An 18,461-nucleotide genomic window follows, 5' to 3' on the forward strand; every position below is an offset into this window, starting at 1 on the left:
ATGAAGGCCGATTACTACAGGCACAAAATGAAATGCCAGCAGCATAAGAGGGGTTGCTGAGAGAAGGAGGAGAGGAGATGGCTGCAGCAGGAAGGCAGACAGGAGAAAGCTGGGAAGGAATGCAGAGCACCTGTGAGAAGCCTTAGCCTCCAAGCCTCGTTGTTCTCAAGAGAAAGGAACATGATGGAGACCTGTACAAGGGCCATTGTAGCTGAGCTGGCTGGTCATGGGGGCCAAATGGGCTCCTTTTTTTTTTTAATTGCAATTTATTTAATGGGTTCATTGCAGCTCTCATATCTAAAGTTTCCTTAAATCCAAGACTCTATGGAATTGTACCATAATTCAAAATTCAAAATAAAAATTAAAAAAATTGTGGCTCAAAATAGTGCCTTGTATGAGGAATATTCAAAATGTTCGTGAACATGTGTATTATGGCAAAGCTGCAGGAATATAATTTTTTAAACCAAAATAAACTTGTCTTCTGACTGAATTTTCCCTGAAATCTTTGAAGTCCCCTAACCTGTTTCAAAACAACCAGAAAATTTGGATTTTGTGTATTGCTCCCATAAAGAAATGGTAAAAAAATGTAAAGTGTTAGGTAGTCTATTGATCTTGATTAAAAACACAATGCATCCCTGACTTTAAGCTTCACATTGTACCCTATGGAGTATGCGTAATTGTCATTTCTCAAAAAGTCCCAAATCAGAAACCATGTCTTTACTTATTTATTTTGCATGAATATAATAATTGCCTGCTCTAGTGCTAACAATAGTATTGTGAATAAGAATGTGATGTCCACATTAGAGTATAATACACTGCCTAGCACCTGCAAGACCCCCTTTTTGAATTTTTACCACTTTTCAAGCTAAAATCCTATTTTCGTTCTATGAACCTGAAGGCTTATTTTGTGTCCAGACTAACATGGGCCTCACTCTTTGTGTAAACAATATGGCATGAAGGCTAATGCACCTGAGGGGCAAGCATGAATATTTGGATTGACTGTGATGTACAGCAAGGAGAGAGGGGAACTCCTGTTCATACCTGCATTAATGTAAAATTCAAATAGTTTGGGGCTTTTAAGTTGGATAATTTTTTCAAATCACTATTGTTGTTGTAGTTGATAATGTAAACTCTGTGTTTAAAAGCAGTAATTCCAGAAATCTTAGTAAATGAAATATCGCATTTGTATTGTCATGTGACGTTTTTCATTCAGGAAAAAGAAGAACGGTACCTGTTGTTATTTCCGAATGCCTTGATAATGTTGTCTGCAAGTCCTCGGATGAGTGGCTTTATCTATCAGGTTAGTAGATTTCATATAAAGCAAATAGCAGGACCCATAATGAGAAGAGGTTACCATTTTAAAGTTATTTATTCTCATCTACTTGAATGGTAGATGGGGAGAATAGGAAGGAGGGAGGGAAGTGAGGGAAAGAGAGAGAATGAATCAGTCTTCCATTTGTGGATTCAGTGTGCTCGACGGTCAGGGCTGAAGTCAGCAGTTGGGAACTCCAGTCACGTGGTTGGCAAGGGCCCAAGTGCTTGGGTCGTCCTCTGATGCTTTCCCAGGATGCATTAGCAGGAAGCTGGGTCAAATGTCGAGTGACTAGGACTTGAGCCAGTGCTTTGATACAGGATGCAGGTATCCCAAGGGGAGATTTAACCAGTGGTGCCAAAACACCCATCTTCAGGTGAGCATTTAATGCAGCACCTCCTCTACAGCATTGAAAGTTCAGGCCAGCAGAACTGAAATGTTCATTGTGATTAAGTACCTTATGAGGAAGATGATCAATGACCTACATATGAGTATAGTGAGTTTATCCTGAATATCCTCTGCTCTGTTTAGGAGCTAGAATTTGAATGCATAAATAGTAGGGTAAGTTTGACATGACATAAGTTAGTAATAGCACTGTTCACAATCATAGCATTAGGCTTGAGAAAATACACAGCTGGCCCTGTTCCCTTTTAGTAGACTCAAATCATGTGATTCCGGTTCTAAGATACCAATCATTACATTCCTCAGGAAATTAAACTCAATAGAGTATTATAACTTACTAGTGTCTGTTACATCATGACCTGGTAGTCACCGATTTTCATAAAGTTTTAGCCTTTACTTACTGATTTCTGCAAAAATGTTTCAAATGTGTTAAACTGCTTTGTAAATCCTGATTTTTATGGTTTAGAATGTGTGGGCCAAATGCAACCTATATTTTTCCCCCTTGCGTTATTGTCTGATTAGAATGTATTAGGACAGGGAGGTATAAATTCAGCTGTGATTTCAGAGAGAGTCTGAAAACCTCAGCGGAGTAATCAGCACAGAATGAATAGGAATCTTTTTTTTTTTTTTTTTTTGGCAGGGAAAAATACCAACAGCAGGAATGGTGGTGACTAGATTAGATGAAATTGAAGGAAATGACTGCACATTTGAAATCACAGGTAGGTAATTTTCTCTTCTTCATCTAGTTACTTCAAATCTTTTTTTGGATTGAAGTGGAGTTTAAATAAATAAATGCTATTATTTTCTGTCATATCACCCATAAGCAAGTTTTACGTGGACATGAACAAGTATATTCCATTTTCTGGAATAATTACGACCCGGTGAGAGAACAGAGAAGGCTCCTGGTCATTTAAAAGACTCAGGTTTGCCATTAGGTTCAATCTTCTCTTACATACGAGTTACTTGTGAGAGCTGAGGCAATAAAAGATGGACTGATGGGAATGTAGCTTTCTGGCCCTCTGTCATCAATTCCCTGGTGGCAGAGGAGCTAAAGATGTGGGCTATTATCAGTAATCTTATCATCAACCTATGAATTATTAAGATTTTGTTGTGCTTCTAAGAAGTGTTATAAAGCCATGAAACTTGCTTCACAAACTGAGCCCAATTCTCAGTTTTCATAATCCTCCCTGACACTCTGGCCTGTGGGCCATTTCGCCAGACCTTATGATTTACATGTCATGACTGCACTTTGCACTGATACGGTTCGATGGCCAAGACTGGAATAATGGTCCCTTTAAGCTGTACCCTCTTCTTTCCCTGTAAGAAGCCCAGGATGTGGTGTTTGACCATATACCATAATCAGGAGCAGTCAGTTCTTGTTCCAACTTTGATACTGGGGAGAATTAGCAGAATACATTCATTTTAAACTATGCACTAGATGTGATTGAAGTTTGAGACTGAGAATTTGTTTCTAGTGAAGTTTCCCACTACTTTAAGGATCCTGTAATCAGTGGAAATCGAGGGTAGTTTAAAACCATACATAAACCTCTGTTTATTCTGTTGCTACAGGACTTCTCTGTTCTTTGCAGTAATGTTGCAAATGGTTATCCAATGGGTGATCATGACCCCTGAAAAAAGATACCCAAGTCCTAGTTGTGTGGAGTGCATTTACAAATGAGATAGGCCCAAAGTTATCCTTGCCTTTGGTTTTCAAATGCTCATTTTTGGGTGATCCAGGCACCATGATAGATAGACTTGTGGTCCATTGCAACAACAACCAGGACTTCCAGGAATGGTTGGATCAGCTGAGCAGACTGATCAGAGGACCTGCTTCCTGCAGTTCATTGTCCAAGACATCATCATCATGTAGTGCTCATTCGGTAAGTAACCGCTTGTTCTATCTAGGGGTTATTGAGTCTTTCATAGAGTTTCACCTGCTGAAGACTTAACAAGAATCCGCAAGCACACCCTTAGTTTTTTTGGGAGTCTGTATTTGTAGAATCTGAAGTACAGTTAAACCTCACTAATTCTGATTTCTCAAGGTGAGGCCTGTTAAAATTAATAAAATGTTTCACTTAGAGGTATGCAATTTTGTTCAGCGCTATTCAAACACTCCAACTAACTGCTAGAGCGTTTCTAACCGGAAGTCTTGCTAAGATGTTTTAACGGCAAAGACTTGATTTAATTAGCAATCATTACTCTCGTATTAATAATGTATTAAGTTAGAGCAAATAGTCTCCTTCTTTAAGAATTTAAACACCTCCATGTAATCTCGCTCATGCTATCACACTTGCTCAGTAATCATCTTCAAAGGCATACTGTCAGCATTGTCTTCTGTGTTTTCCTGAATTTAGAATTCATATAATTTGAATTGATGAGATTTTACTGTACTTGCTGAGTGGAAAGGAAGATACGCTATGTTGTCTTTTAACACGCAAGCATGTAGCACCCAAACTTCTGGCACTGAACTATGCATTGTGGTTGGAAGAACATGGACTTTGGCATCAGATCAGGTTTAAATCTTGGCTTCTCCAGTGACTAGTAGTTACTTCACTTGGCAGAGTTTGATGAAGCAACCTATTTGAACAGAGTGGCAAACATATCACTGAACTCAAGACTATCATTACACTTCCCTGTGCTACAGAGGGAAAATATCTGACTTTCGCGAAATACTAGAACACAGGACAGAATCCTAAGATGCTGAGTCAATTTTTGTTGTTCCTGAGACCCCATAATGTTAACTGAGAAACACTAGTTCTCAGACTGGAGACTCTGTTCATTTTTCCCTTTCTCCAGCTGGTTTTGTTGATCCATAAAACTATTGTTCTCTCACTGTGTGGCACGAGGTCGGGTTCAGATGGCAGATTGCCAATATCTCATCAGACATTTTCCCAGTCTTTTAGCTCTACTGGACAGCCCCGGGGACCCTTGGAGCCTCCTCAAATTATAAAACCATGGAGTTTAAGTTGTCTGCGACCTGCACCTCCACTTAGACCATCAGCAGCTCTAGGTTATAAAGAGGTAATCTTGTTACATGTGGTATAAAATGCTTTTGATGAGCTAATATCATAAAGTTTTACAAATAGTTCAGTGGGAATGTGCTAGATCTAATGAGAAGTGATTTATGCCAGTTAGTCTTGAATTGCTAAACTCAGTGATTTTTGTTTGTTGGTTTTTCATTTCCCCGTTGGCCATCTGAAAATATTTGCAGACTAGGCACTAAACACTACCGAGTTGTCCAAGCATGCCTCTGCTTTACTTTTGTGATGGTGGCGATCGTTCTTTGAATTAGTTAGCCAGACACACATGTCATGAACAAGAGCTCTTCATTTGAGTTGAATCTTCAACTAAGTAGACTCAACTCAACATTTTGCATCATTTTTGGTTTATTAGACCAGATCAGTATAAAGTATATGGAACCAAGACGTGAACTCAAAGTATGAAAGCTATTTGCTCTAGCTGGGAAGGGTAAAGAATTTGATGAGAGGAATGTCTTGAAGTTTTTCTGCAAGGATCTTAAAGGATATTTGATATTTGGGTAAGTTAGGGATTTCAGAGCTTCTTTCCCCCTTGCACTTGCAGTCAGGAGATAGCAGTCACTGGGCACTCTGATTTTTGTACTCACAGTGATTGTTTTTTCCCCCTGAGTCTGTTTATCATCGTTTCATATTTCAGGAAGGATGCTTAGTAAGTTGTGACTTTTCTTTAAATGGGTCTTGTTGAATGAGCATTAAGCTTGTGACAGGAGACTAGAACGGTGGTGCAGAGACAACATATATTTCTGTATCGAATGTGTTTTGAGTGCTGCAGACTTTGCTCAATTTTGAGGGTGTTTTCATTTACACTACCACGCTTCTGTTTCAGTTCATTTTTGTCACCAAAGTTTGGTGTAGTAAAAATAGTCCAGTATTTGAACACTAAAGGAATCTTTGATTCTTTCAAGTCGATGTGGTAGGAGAAATAACCCTTGAATGGAATCTTTATTATGCACCTCAGTTCAGAATTTGGCTGGGACACATTCCCACAGATTCGCTTTGGAAACTGACTTGCAATTCCTGCAATCACCCAGTTTCTTCTTTGGTAACCTAAACTAGGAGTTCCACTTTATAGTTACCTTGGTCCTTTCTAAAATGGTGGATAATTTGTAATTGTCAGTTGCTAGGAGCAAGTGAAGGTGCGCTTTGAAGGGTAAAGTCAACTTAATCCTTCACATAACTAATCTATTAAAACCAAGGCACGGTCACTTTGTTTCTGCTGAGGGCAGAGAATGATTAATATATTCTGATGACGTGGTGTGTATTTAAGTTATTTTCAGCATTTGTAATTCCACACAGAACTGTATTCCTTGGGCTTTTGCATGACGAGAGGGCATCTGAAACTAATGTGGGAAATGGGATGATATTCTTTCTTTGTAATTTATGATAACACTAACATTTCAAATATTGTTTTAGAATTATTGATAAATGGATTTGGTCATAACCATCGATCTCTCACGCTCATCTTCTCTTTCTTTACATATTCATTTTAGAGGATGTCTTATATCTTAAAGGTAAGGGTAGAATAATGTCTTTGGCTTACAGTGACATCATCATACTGTGCAATAGCTATTGCTGAATGAAACTTTCCTTTATGCTTGCTTTGTTCCTTGTTATACATGGTGGCTTAAAAAATGAAGATAGAATTCTGACATGTAAGTACTTTCTTCCCAGAGGAGGCTCCTGTGAAATATGTGTGAAAATTTCACCTAATAAGGCCTTAAAATGCCACTTTTCTTGCTTTCTATTGTCCTGTTGTTTTTCCGCATGTGATTTTCGAGTCTTAGTGGAACACTATGGCTAAGTGAAAGACCTCAAATAGTTTGTTTTAATTAAGATACTGATTTTACATATATAAGATTGGGGTAAAATGATCCTGAGGAGGTTTTTCTCCAAATCTATCTAATCTAGTTACTTGGATATTGACAAAGGTTATGTAACAAAAGTAAATTCAATATTTGGCACGTCCTTTATTGACTAATTCAAAATTTGGCTTTTGTGGCCAGTGGTGTTGTCGCATAGTAGGTGAGGCTGCTGTCTGTGTTGCTGCCATCCCATGTTGCTGCTTTGTGTCCCAGTTGATCCACTTCCAACCCAGCTCCCTGCCAATGGCCTGGGAAAAGCTGTGGAAGGTGGCCCGAGTGTTTCCACACCAGCTGCCCATGTGGGAGATACAAATGAGGCTCCTGGCTTCAGCCTGGCCCAGCCCTGCTTCTTGGGGCCACATGGAGAGTAAATCAGCAGATGGAAGCTATCTTTCCCAATGCCCATTTGTCTGTATGTCTCCCCTCTGTAACTGTTTCAAAATAAACAAATCTGTTTCTTTAAAAAATGGTTTTATTCACACGCAGTTAAGCTTGGCCATGAGTATGTTACTCTTTATCCCAATTATTATCAGAAAAGGATTTGGCTCTCTGTAAAAAAAAAATAATAATCTTTCTACTTTGATTTTCTCTACAGACAAATGGAAGTTATACGCTTCTTTGTGAGCTTGCTTTTAAAGAAAAGTTATTTAAATAATTCAGATTTTTGTTTGAAAAGAGAAATATGCTGCATTGTTAGGTATTGTTATTACCTAACTTCTTTAGGGATTATAAACCAAGGGAAGCATGTTGCTTAGGGTTGACCTCCATTACTATCTCTGCAGGTGGTCCCCTAATGATATTTGACCTCCTGGCACATCTGTGAAATTTCGGGGGCACATTCCATTTTCCTGCCCAGCCCTATGACAGTTGGCAGGAGAGTGCCATTGCCTCTGTTTCATTTCACCTTTTAGCCTTCATAGGAGCCATGTTTTAAAAATTGTGTATTGCATTGAAATTTGAAGTACTTCTGAGACTGTCAAAATAAGACAGAGGCATCGCATTTCATATGCTCTGTTTCATTTGCTCTTGAGCGAAAATTCAAATTCAGTAAATATATGTATATATAGATATAAATATTTCTGTGCTTACAGGAGTCTAGTAAAAGCCCCAAAACGATGAAGAAGTTTCTTCATAAAAGGAAGACTGAGAGAAAACCATCAGAGGAGGAATATGTAATCAGGAAAAGTATGTGCTTTGTACTTTTTGAACAATATGTGTGGATGAGCAGACATAAGAATATTTTCCAAGCAAACAATTACATCAGTATGTTTTGGCATCATCTGTTACATTAAAAAAAAAAAAAAGCAGCCATAGGTTTGGTCACTTTTAAGATTTTGAGTACGCTGGCTCGTACTGCCTGTCATGTTATCTTAGTCAGACATCATCTGTCTGAGACTCAAGTTCAACATTTTGCCCCAGCTGGTTTAGACCAAATCAAGAGACCTGTTTGTTGTGGATACCATTTCTTTCCTCTTAGTTTCTCATGCCTGAGATATTTCCCTGGTCAGAGATTGCCTGAACAGCTGGAGTCTTTTTTGGAGTCTACTGCTTAGTGATGTGCCCAGTTTAGTTCAAGAATCAGCCTACTAGCATCTGGAAATCTGAATTAGTTTAGACACAAGCTGCAGTCATTAGCCAGCTGAACTGTATATATGAGAGCACTTCCAAAAGTTCATGAAATTACATATTGTGAAAAGTTTTGCATGCTCTCAATTTTTTATACTGAATATACTTACCTTTTCATTCTTTTTTCCTCCCATGAACTTTTGGGAGTCCCCTAGTGTTTGGCTATAAGATGCAACCAAGGTACTTTGCGATACAGTTGAAGGAGTAAGTAATGTTTTACAAAGAGATGATAGACCAGTATGTCTCAGTTGAAAACAGTCTGGTTAGATTTTTCGCAACTCCAGTTTCTGCAAGGCCTGTTCTCCACTCCACACTGGGTGAGCCCATCAGTGTGTTTCCAGACTGCTGTCCTTCAGTCAGTTCAACAATAAGTTTGGGAGGATTAAGGATGGTGGAGGGACAATCAGAGACTCAATGGCTGTTTGGAAGACAAGTGAGTTTCATGATAGAAAGTGTCCTGGAGATGGTGATCCTGAGGTTTAGAGGAAGTCAAGGTTGTAGCGTGTTGGATAAAAACTGAAGCCAACACCTAGGTCAGTATTGTGCTCTCAGCCTCCGAGAGATACCTGACATAATCCCTCATTCGTGAGCACTGGGCTTCTGGAACACACCCATCATGGGGCCGAACCCGTGCAGGCTGGTCCTAGAGCTTCACAGGGCTGCTAGTGCTCTTCTCCAGCATGAGGATTGCACAGTTCATTCTCCTGCCTTCCAGAAACATCATTGGATAGACAAGGCAGTTCCTGGGCCTGGTACCCACTGCGTCATTTTGAGGATCCAGCAATACCTATGCTTGAAATCTCATTATTGTTCAACAGGTACGGCTGCTCTGGAAGAGGATGCTCAGATTCTTAAAGTGATTGAAGCCTATTGCACCAGTGCCAATCTTCAACCAGGCCATGGCTCAAGTAGGTACCTCCCCACCCCCACCAAAGTGCCTTATCTAACATGTGGTGTTTCTTCCGCATTGCTCACTGCCTCTTAGAGAGAAAAGCAAAGCACATGGGTTGCAGGGCGTGGAGGGCAGGTGACTTGGCGCAGAGGAGCGGTGCAGGACTGCATCTTTCAGATAAGGCGGTTTTAAGCTTCTAAGCAGTTTGTTTACTTACTGTTGCTCTTCACCCAGAGAGAAAAAGATGTAAGACTAAAAAAGCTGGAGGTGATAGAAATGAAAAAAAAAAATCTAAAAACTCATCTCCTTTGAAGTGCACAGATACCTTCACCAAGACTAGTTAGGAATTAAAGAGCTCAGAGAGTTCCTGTGTCTGCGAACTGATGCTAATCTCTTATAGGCAGATTTGGAAAGGAAGTCAAAATACTATCTTTGATCAGCTACATATTTAAGTGAACAATGTTGCACCAAACTCAAGTTTCAAAGTTGCCTTGAAAAGCTGGAGACTAGCTGCATAGCATGCACTGTTCAAAATGGATGCAGTTTTTTGTGGTGCTGTTAGGATGAGGGTAAATCTCAGAAAATCTTTCAGGCTACAAACTGAAAGCAAGCTAATGTATTCTGATTTCTTCTTTTGCTTTTCAAAAGCAGATGATGTCTTTTCTCCCCCGTTGTTATTACCGTTCAAGATCTTTTCTGTGAGTTTTTTTGCATCTGCATAAAAAAAATAAATGCTCTGTTTTTGGACAGCCCCTGACCACTGCGGTATGGGAAGGCATTTCTCAAAGGGACTGCCTTTAGATATGTCCCTTAGCAGTGACACACCTCCAAGGCTGTTACAAGGAAAAAATTCCATGTGAGAGGCCATGCATTTGACTAGGAGGGAGGACTGCCACATCTTTCTACTTCCTGGACAAAACCTGGCCAAGGCTCTGGGTATGCCCCACTCCGAGGACCAGAAGGGGAAGAAATTGGGGGGCGTTTTTATCATGTGAAACAGTGAGAAGAGGGAGACAAAGAGGCATCATAGGAAACAGCCCTCATATTAAATTTGCCATTACTGGCACTCACCTGGTGTCTTTTTGACCTGGACAGAGCTGATGGATCTACTCAGAGACACAGGCAAGAGATGAGCCTGGACAGTCACCCTTTTCCTTCTGCTCCCAACGCTCACTTTCACACCTAGGAAGCATCTAATACACACAGCAGGCCTTTTAGCATTACAGTGTGCTGCCAACTCCTTTCTGCAGCCAGAAGCCTGGTTCCCTAAACTAGTGGCTCTTGGCACTTGCTGCTTTGAGTTGGCCATTCAATCTGCTGTCGCCTTATAAAGCCTCTAGGATGTGTGGGTCCTGGAGAAAGAGGAAACATGTCCTATCTCAGGAAAGAGGAGGTGAGCAAGTGAAGTTATTGAGTATGCACACCTTTGAGGGAATTTGACCTAAGAGACAGGAGGCCAGTGGCTGAGGGAGACCAGATTAAATACTTGAACTTGGAAGGGAAGTGTCCAGAGTGAGGGGGGAAGTTCCGGGTTCAGGGAATCTGTTTTGCTTGTTGCTGTGTCACCTCCTGTCACACTTCTGTCACAGAGCTTGGATATAGTTTGAGCACTCAGGAACATCTGTAACTTGACTGCTGGTGTAGTATCTTCCTAACTCCATCCTGAAACTCTACCCCAAAGGGATTTAAGTAACTTGGAGGATGCTGCAGAGAATGAATGTGCCTCAACGAAACTCCCAAAGCCCTTCAAAGCACATGTGTCCCAGTACAATGTTGCTCTCCATCTGACTTACAACAATTACCCAAACAGCACAGCAAAGGATGCTGTGTGTCATTCTCTGGAGATGTGCAAAAATACAGCAGTCACTGCTCAGCTGCTTGCTTTGGGGAGGCAAAACAGGAAGATGTAGGGATCTTTATGGAGGACAGTGATTACAGTGGCCTTTTCATATTAATTCTGTGAATACAAAATGTCTGCCCACCCCCACTACCATGACAAAATACATTTGGCCTTTTAGAGTTGCCCCTGTTAGGAAGATGAGTTAGAGAGTGTCGGGTGACTGCCCCCTGGGTGTAGGCTAGCAACATGCTGGGAACCGAGGTCCCTCCATAAGCATGTTGGGAAGGAGTACACAGCCAGCACTGATGCTAAGTAGTAACTCTCCCTCCCTGTTCCTGCTGCAATGCTGTTTTGTAGGTGCTCGCAAAGATTCTGTTCCACAAGTCCTGCTACCAGAGGAAGAGAAGCTCATCATTGAAGAAACCAGAAGCAACGGGCAGACCATCATCGAAGAAAAGTGAGTTGGGTGGGCTAAACCTTTCTCACTGTGTCTGCAGGCTGGCAAAATCTGGCCCAGCAATGTGGTGGTGGGACGTGCTTTGCTGTACAACCAGTGGTGAGTCCTGAGGAGAGCTGCCTTCCCAACACATGGAAGAGGCAGGAGGGGTGGAGGGGCCAGAGCTCTGGGGAGCAAGTGCACATGCTGGCTGTCCTGCAGCCACTTCCCCCATGCAGTAAGTTGCTTAATGACATGTGGAATACTGGCACTCTCGACAGATTTAAGAGATGCCTGGCAAGGCCATGGCACACCTTTTCCTTTCCAAAATTGTGTCTGATGGACTTGGTCACACTTAGGTGCTGGAGTTTCACAAACTTGACCTCACTGGAAATCTTACTGCTGCTGAAGAAGCTAAGGAGTAGGGAAAATGATGTCTTTGGCCTCCCTTTGCAGAGTAGTGAGTGGTGACTAAAGGCGGGGATGGCTTAAATAGCCCATGGCTCATAAACGAAACAAAGAGGGGCCAAATAGCTCATGTGCTTCTTCTTGAGTCATCTCTGAAGTCAGACCTGGATTTGCATAGGACAGCACATTTCAAAGGGCTGGGCACTTTTAATGCATTTTTATATCTGCTATAAGAAGTGACACTACAAAATAAATGGTAAGGAACTTGGCCTCAAGAGAAGAAGAGGTGTGACTCAACTCTGAGTGCTTCTAATCATTAGCTGTGGGACCTGGAGCCTATTCCTGCACCTCATTTTTCTCAACTAGAAAAGGAGAGGGGCTAGCAGGGTTACTGTGTGAGCAGATGAATTGCTAGTTACAGACTGCACTCAACAATAGTACTGCTGATTATTATTCTTACAGCTATGTGAATTTCTCCGAAATGTCTTTATATTTTCGTTTCACTAAGACCAAGACAGAATAATACGGGAAGAAGTTTTCTAAGGCTAGCACATTAGTAAGTGACAGAATTGAAGCTGGAACCAAAATCTCTAAACTCCTTGCCCAGAGAAAGAGCCAGAAACAAAAAAGACTTTCCTAAAACCCAGCCAGAATCCTTCACCTGCTTTCTTTGGTGATGTATGAAATTTTCCAGAAATAATATCCCCGCCTTTGTGTTATGTGGTGCCAGATAAATGAGAAGGGCAGTACCACGGCACAGACATCATAGAATAGCTTGGGAATGCTTCGTAGTGTGTGTTCATTGCTGCTCACTCCTGTGCTACAGCTAGGGATATCAAAACTGCATGATGAGAGCTTTAAAAATTTGAACTCACAGGATCAGAGAGTTAGAATGGTGATTACAAAAATCATACAGGACCACACAGAGAGATGTTAATCAGCACCTTTAAAGTTTCACTTCTGCAGGATGAATGAGTTCAGGAGAGCTAATGTACAGCATGGTGGCAATGGTTACCATGGTGCTGTGTGCTCGAAATTTGCTAAGAAAGCAGTCATAAGTGTTCACAACACACATACACATACAGACACTCAGAATGGCAGCTACTTGAGTTAATGAATTGATTACCTTAATAGGGGTAATCATTTCACAGTATATATACGCATGCACATGTATATAAAGCTTGTGTTGTACACCCTAAAATAAATTATTTCAAAGATTATTTAGTTATGAGAGAGAGAACCTACTTTTTGCTGGTACACTCCCCACATGCCCACACTGGCTAGGGCTGAGATGGAGCTTCTTCAGTTGAGATCTCCACTCCAAATCTCCAAATCCAGATCTCCAAATCCAGATCTCTCACATAGGGAAGCAAAGACCCAATGGCAAGGGCCTTTGTCTGCTGCCTCCCAGCGTGTACCTCCGCCAGTCAGGGGAACCCAGGCACTACACTGTCCCATGGGCATCTTACTTACCCACCCCTATACAATCCTTAGTCATCAAATTATTCCTCTATAACATGGAAAAAATGTTGTGATGGGCTCTTGCATTTTATCTTGTTCTCACACAAACTGGGAAGTGAGTATCAAAGGAGCAGGGAATTGTGGAGAGACAATGACAGGGGCTTGAAATGGGCAGCATGGTGGAAATGTTCTGCCATGAAAATAAAGGACGTGAGGACCACTGGGAGGACTACCATCTGCTCAGCTAGAAAGTGCACTGCTTTTTAGGATTAGTATTTGTATCAAGCTGCTTTTATACAACACTTCAGTGCCCACCAGCCATCCCTGAATTTCAACTTTATATTCTAGGAGCCTTGTCGATACTGTTTATGCTCTGAAGGATGAGGTCAAAGAACTGAAACAGGTAATACAACATCAATTTCATTTTCTCACTGCCTCTTCCTTGCCCCACACAGATAGATGCTATCAGGGAAGGTTCCAAAGACAAGGTAGTGAGGGGGATGCTTTTGTTATTAGGGCGCACTTCATTGATTTTACCATAGGACTGTTTCCATTTCCGCAGTTTGCTTATGTACTTGTGGAGCAGGCTCTATGTGGAATTAACAACTTGCCTGTTCTCTGACCTCATTTTCTTAAAGGCAAAATCATCTGTTGGTGTGTAATTGTAAAGAGAACCCTAAAACATTGCTTGAGGGCTCCTCTGCAGATGGGATACACACTTCACTTACTGCATGACTAACCCTGGTCACAGGGTGAGGGAGGGATGAGAGGGGGAGATGCCAGGGAAGACCCCTTAGGAGGTTCTAATGAAACTCAGGGGGAACAGAAGTCCTCAGGTTCTTACAAGATGCAGGCCAAGGAGGTGCCAGAGGAGAATTAATAGAAAGAATAGAAGGTAGCCTATGAAATTTAAACCTATAGAATATGATGACATGATGTTGTGGTTAAGACAGGGCAACAGATCGAGTGCAGTCTCTTCCTTGAATATCAAGGTGGGTGTGATGGTGTGCTTCACAGAGACCAGGAACGAAAGGAGAGGGAAAGGTTGCGGGTGGCAAGGGAGAGGTTGTGGTCACTTCTAGGACTTAATGAGTTGACATGGTTGTAAGTTACGCAGTTATGGTTGGAAATACTGAACTGCCATTTGAGATTATGGGCCCAGAAGATGAGGTTAGCAACAGATATTTGAGAGGTTAACAGACACTTGGCCCAAAAGGCAAGAGGCACCAAGTAAAAGTAGTTAAATTAGAAAAGAACCAGATGGCGTCAAAGCTTTAGAGAATGCTTGTATTTCAGGGAAGTGGTTTCAACGTCAATCAGAGAGAGGTGAGAAAATTAAGAGCTTCTTAGAAATTGAGGGAAAAGTGTTTGGGCAAGATGAACAGGAGGAACCATGGGACAGGCCCACTCTAGGAACCAACATGTCTTTTGCTATTGTAGGAGAATAAAAGAATGAAGCAATGCCTAGAAGAAGAACTGAAGTCACGGAGGGACCTAGAAAAGCTGGTTCGGAGGCTGTTGAAGCAAACCGATGAGTGCATGCGAGCTGAGTCCGGTAGCAAGACGTCGCTTCTTCCATAAGCCTCCCTGCGCATGGAGAGGACGTGCTTTCAGGGCATCTTGAAATGTCTGGTCAAAGAATTTGACTCAGTTTGCTCACTTTTTTGGCTTTTAGTTTGCATTTGAACCTTTCTCCCTCTCATTTCATGTTTGACTATTGGTCGTTTAATTTTCCAACAGGGAAAAAAAAAAAGCAGAAAATGAAGGTAGAAGTGACTCCAGTCTTTCCCATTGAAGGAGAAAAGAAAGCTCATGCAGGCAAACACCTTAAGTGGTCCTCAGATGGCCTTCGGTTCACAGTGCCTCTACAAGAGCAATGCCCTGAGCTGTGCTCATTGCGCTGCTTGCTGCCGCGAAGCAGCTGGCCATGGCTTATTTAGTGTGAAACCTACCTTCCCCTAGCCAGCGCTTTCCTGTACCTGCTAGCCTCTCAGTATCCAACATGCTGAAGGCAGAGCTCCCAGAGCCGTGACTAGAGTAGGGTGAAAGATGAACAATTGCCCAGTGAGCCAGCTATGCTCCCCTAAACTGTCATGCACCACCCTCAATCAAGCACACCACTTACAGTTATTACTCTTTGTTGTCTCTAAAATCAAGAAAATAGCAGCACCTTTATTCCTGTTGTGTTGGCGCATGGCTTAGCTGAAGGAGGCAGGCGCTGGTCTTTTGTGCCATCACCCAATCCATTGGACAATCCTTCCCTTCTGCAGTGAAGCTGCCCATCTTCTCCTGGCGCATGATAAGTTCCACCTAGCCTCCTGCCCACAGTGTACGTTTTCTGTTTCCCCAGTGCTTTTAGTCAACTGTACCAAATGATATGTAAACTTGTATGCTCTTTGTTTCCTTTTTTAAAAGTGTAATTAGGCTGCAAGCAGTTACTTTACATTGCATTTTCAAGCTGTGACATTTCAGCCTTCAAAGCACTCTGCACTGAGAAGATATTGTGCTCTTCTGACAGCTCTCATGCACACTATTACTCTCATTTATGCTATGTGAATCATACTCATCCATGTCTTTCAATAGGACTCTAAGCATTATTTGCAAAAAATGTGCTGTTGGTTTGGTTTGTATAAGAGAACGGTCTCTGTTCTGGCTACTAGCAGAGCTGAGTATTTGCAACTGGTTTACTCAAATTCCTGATTGGATGAGTGAACAGAACCATACACATCCAAATTTGGCGCAAAGGAAAGTTAACCCAAAGTTCTAGCACTTGGCCTTCCCTCCTCTTAAGACAGGCCACCACGGGCTGTGACACTGGAAGCAGAGGCAAAGGCCAGTTGGTTGATGAAAATTGTCTTCCAGATACACTGGTGGGTGTCTGTAATGCGGATTTTGCAAATGTTTAGAAACCAAACACGAAACTTGGAATCCTCAGCTAGCAGAGGAGCCTTTTTTTCCTCTCTGGTACTGAGGTCTCTAGATCTCCAAGCCACATGGTACAGGTCTGTGGTCTGCTTGCTGCACAGCAGGCATTGCACCACCCGAAGGAAGTGGATGATTCCTGAATCATCACCCGTCACAAGGCACCTTTGGGAACCCTAGACACAAGATTTCTAGGAATGGCTGTTCTTTTTTTTGGCACAGAAGTTTGGGACTGATATCCTTCACCTAAAAATTATAACAACATAGGTCTTTGCATTTCCCCTGGCTGTGGTTACTTAATGCCTTGCAGTAAATGTGCATACTGTACCCTTAGGAAACGCGCACGCGTGCGTGTGTGTGTGTGTGTGTGTGATGACAAGATATTTTGAGTTGATTGCTTAAGATGTTGAAAGATCTTTATTTTAGAATGATGTGTACATATGCATGTTTTGGGGACTTGGCCCTTCTGACAAGAGGCTTTGGCACTCTGGGTAATGAAGCTTGCGCACAGTGGTGTCTGCTCTTACACACTAAACAATAATATAAAGGAAATGAAGCCATGTTAACCTGAGAGCAATGTCTCCATAGCTGTGTGGTTTACAATACTCCGTTCATGGGTTTCTGTTACTCTGTCATTCTCAACCGCTGCCCTTAGAGGCTTTCAGTTCTCTTTCTGTCATGCCCCTTCTTACATGAGCTCAAAATTTTCTAACTTGTTTTTATTTTGAACTTTTAAAATGGACATTTTCAATAAATAAAATAAACTGTGCTTTTTAAAATATGTCCTTTGTTTCCTGTGACATTTTAAATTTTAATTGGCTAATGCTAATTGTATGTATGTGCTGGCTACAATATATTTCAATGCATGAATGCATGGTGGAATGATCAGATCTGCCTAATTATTTTATTCACTTGTGAGGAGAGCTTTGACATCTCTGCTTGCTTTTTTGATATGTGTAATACTTTTCATTAATTGCAATCATCATAGTATGCAATAGCTCATCAGAACTTACTCTTCTAGTCAAACTGAAACCTGTACACATTTGACCAAAGTCTCTCCCTTCCGCATCTACTCCCCCTCACACAGACCCTGATAACCACCAATCTACTCTCTATTTCTATGAATCTGATTTTTTTAGATTTCATGTAAAGAGAGCTCCTACAGTGTTTGCTTGCCTAACTTACTTCACTCAGCATGATATCCTCTAGGCTCAGCCATGTTATACAAATGGTAAGATTTGCTTGTTTCTAAAGATGGAGTAATATTCCATTATATGTATATATACACATATATACACATATATATATACATTCAGATATAGATGTAGATATCTATATGTATCACATTTTCTTTATTCATCTGTTGATGAATATATAGATTGCTCTCATATCTTGACCTTTAAAAAATGCTGGAGTTAATGTGTGAGTGGCATGCATTGTCTCTGTAAATATACGCTGTTCTATGTCTATTCTCTTGCTCAGTCTGGTCCCTCGATGGTTAGTCTTATTGGGCATAGTCAGAATGTTGATGTCAGAAGTCAGAATGAAAATATCTGCTGAACATCATCTCTATCCTTTTGATGGTTTGCCTTGAAAACATAAGGGATAAAAAGTAAATTTCCAAGACTATATTGTAGCCAGAGTTCTAGACACAACATAGGTTCTCCTAGACACATTCCCAGTTCTCCAAAGAAGGCTCGGAAGGCTAAGTTTATAAAGAAGTTCTCTTCTTGGGGCATGAGGGCTGGCAAGCAGTTCCAAAGTCACATTTGTGGGTTCTGTGCTATTCGTGCCAGTGGGTTCATCAAGCTTTGTGGGTGAGAGGCAGTAGTAGGTCCCACTGAGATTGTAGTCTCTGTAGCATATTTCTACTTATTTACGAGAGAGAGACGGGGGGGTGGGGGGAGAATCTGTCCTCTGACTCATTATCCAAATAGCTGCAACAGCTGGAGCCGGACCGCTCCAAAGGTAGGCGCTAGGAGTGTCTTCCAGGTCTCCCGTGTGTGCACTTGAGTCATTTTTGAATGCTTCCCCAGGTACATTAGCAGAGAGCCGGATGGGAAATAGAGCAGACGGGACTTGATCCAGTTTCTGTATGGGTTTCTGGCATCACATGGGAAGCTTTACTCACTACACCACAGTGGCCTGTCTGATCACAGTCTCTAAAGAAGTGTTCCTGGTACAGGTGTTTAACACAGCAGTTGAGATGCTGCCTGGGATGCTTGCATCCCATATCAGAGTATCAGGTTTGATTGCAAACTC

At 41.6% G+C, this 18,461-nt stretch overlaps 1 protein-coding gene across 5 annotated transcripts in view; it reads left to right on the forward strand.

Moving 5' to 3' along the window:
- Nucleotides 1-16,978, forward strand: part of ARHGEF6 (Rac/Cdc42 guanine nucleotide exchange factor 6) — a 103,906-nt gene extending 86,928 nt beyond the window's left edge. For 2 of the 5 annotated variants that reach the window (XM_040999425.1, XM_040999424.1), the window contains exons 13-22: nucleotides 1,214-1,300; nucleotides 2,355-2,433; nucleotides 3,452-3,594; nucleotides 4,610-4,735; nucleotides 6,243-6,263; nucleotides 7,706-7,799; nucleotides 9,059-9,136; nucleotides 11,330-11,429; nucleotides 13,626-13,680; nucleotides 14,718-16,978. In XM_040999425.1, the coding sequence (XP_040855359.1) occupies nucleotides 1,214-1,300; nucleotides 2,355-2,433; nucleotides 3,452-3,594; nucleotides 4,610-4,735; nucleotides 6,243-6,263; nucleotides 7,706-7,799; nucleotides 9,059-9,136; nucleotides 11,330-11,429; nucleotides 13,626-13,680; nucleotides 14,718-14,858 (924 nt within the window). In that variant the 3' untranslated portion in view covers nucleotides 14,859-16,978. Of the gene's footprint in view, nucleotides 1-1,213; nucleotides 1,301-2,354; nucleotides 2,434-3,451; nucleotides 3,595-4,597; nucleotides 4,736-6,242; nucleotides 6,264-7,705; nucleotides 7,800-9,058; nucleotides 9,149-11,329; nucleotides 11,430-13,625; nucleotides 13,681-14,717 lie in introns of all 5 variants that reach the window. The other 3 variants (XM_040999422.1, XM_040999423.1, XM_040999426.1) reach the window with 3 other exon arrangements.
- The last annotated feature ends 1,483 nt before the right edge of the window (nucleotides 16,979-18,461 follow it).

This window comes from Ochotona curzoniae, unplaced genomic scaffold, assembly GCF_017591425.1.
Source record: "Ochotona curzoniae isolate NIBS_2020 unplaced genomic scaffold, NIBS_Ocur_1.0 scaffold_1852, whole genome shotgun sequence".
NCBI lineage: Eukaryota > Metazoa > Chordata > Mammalia > Lagomorpha > Ochotonidae > Ochotona > Ochotona curzoniae.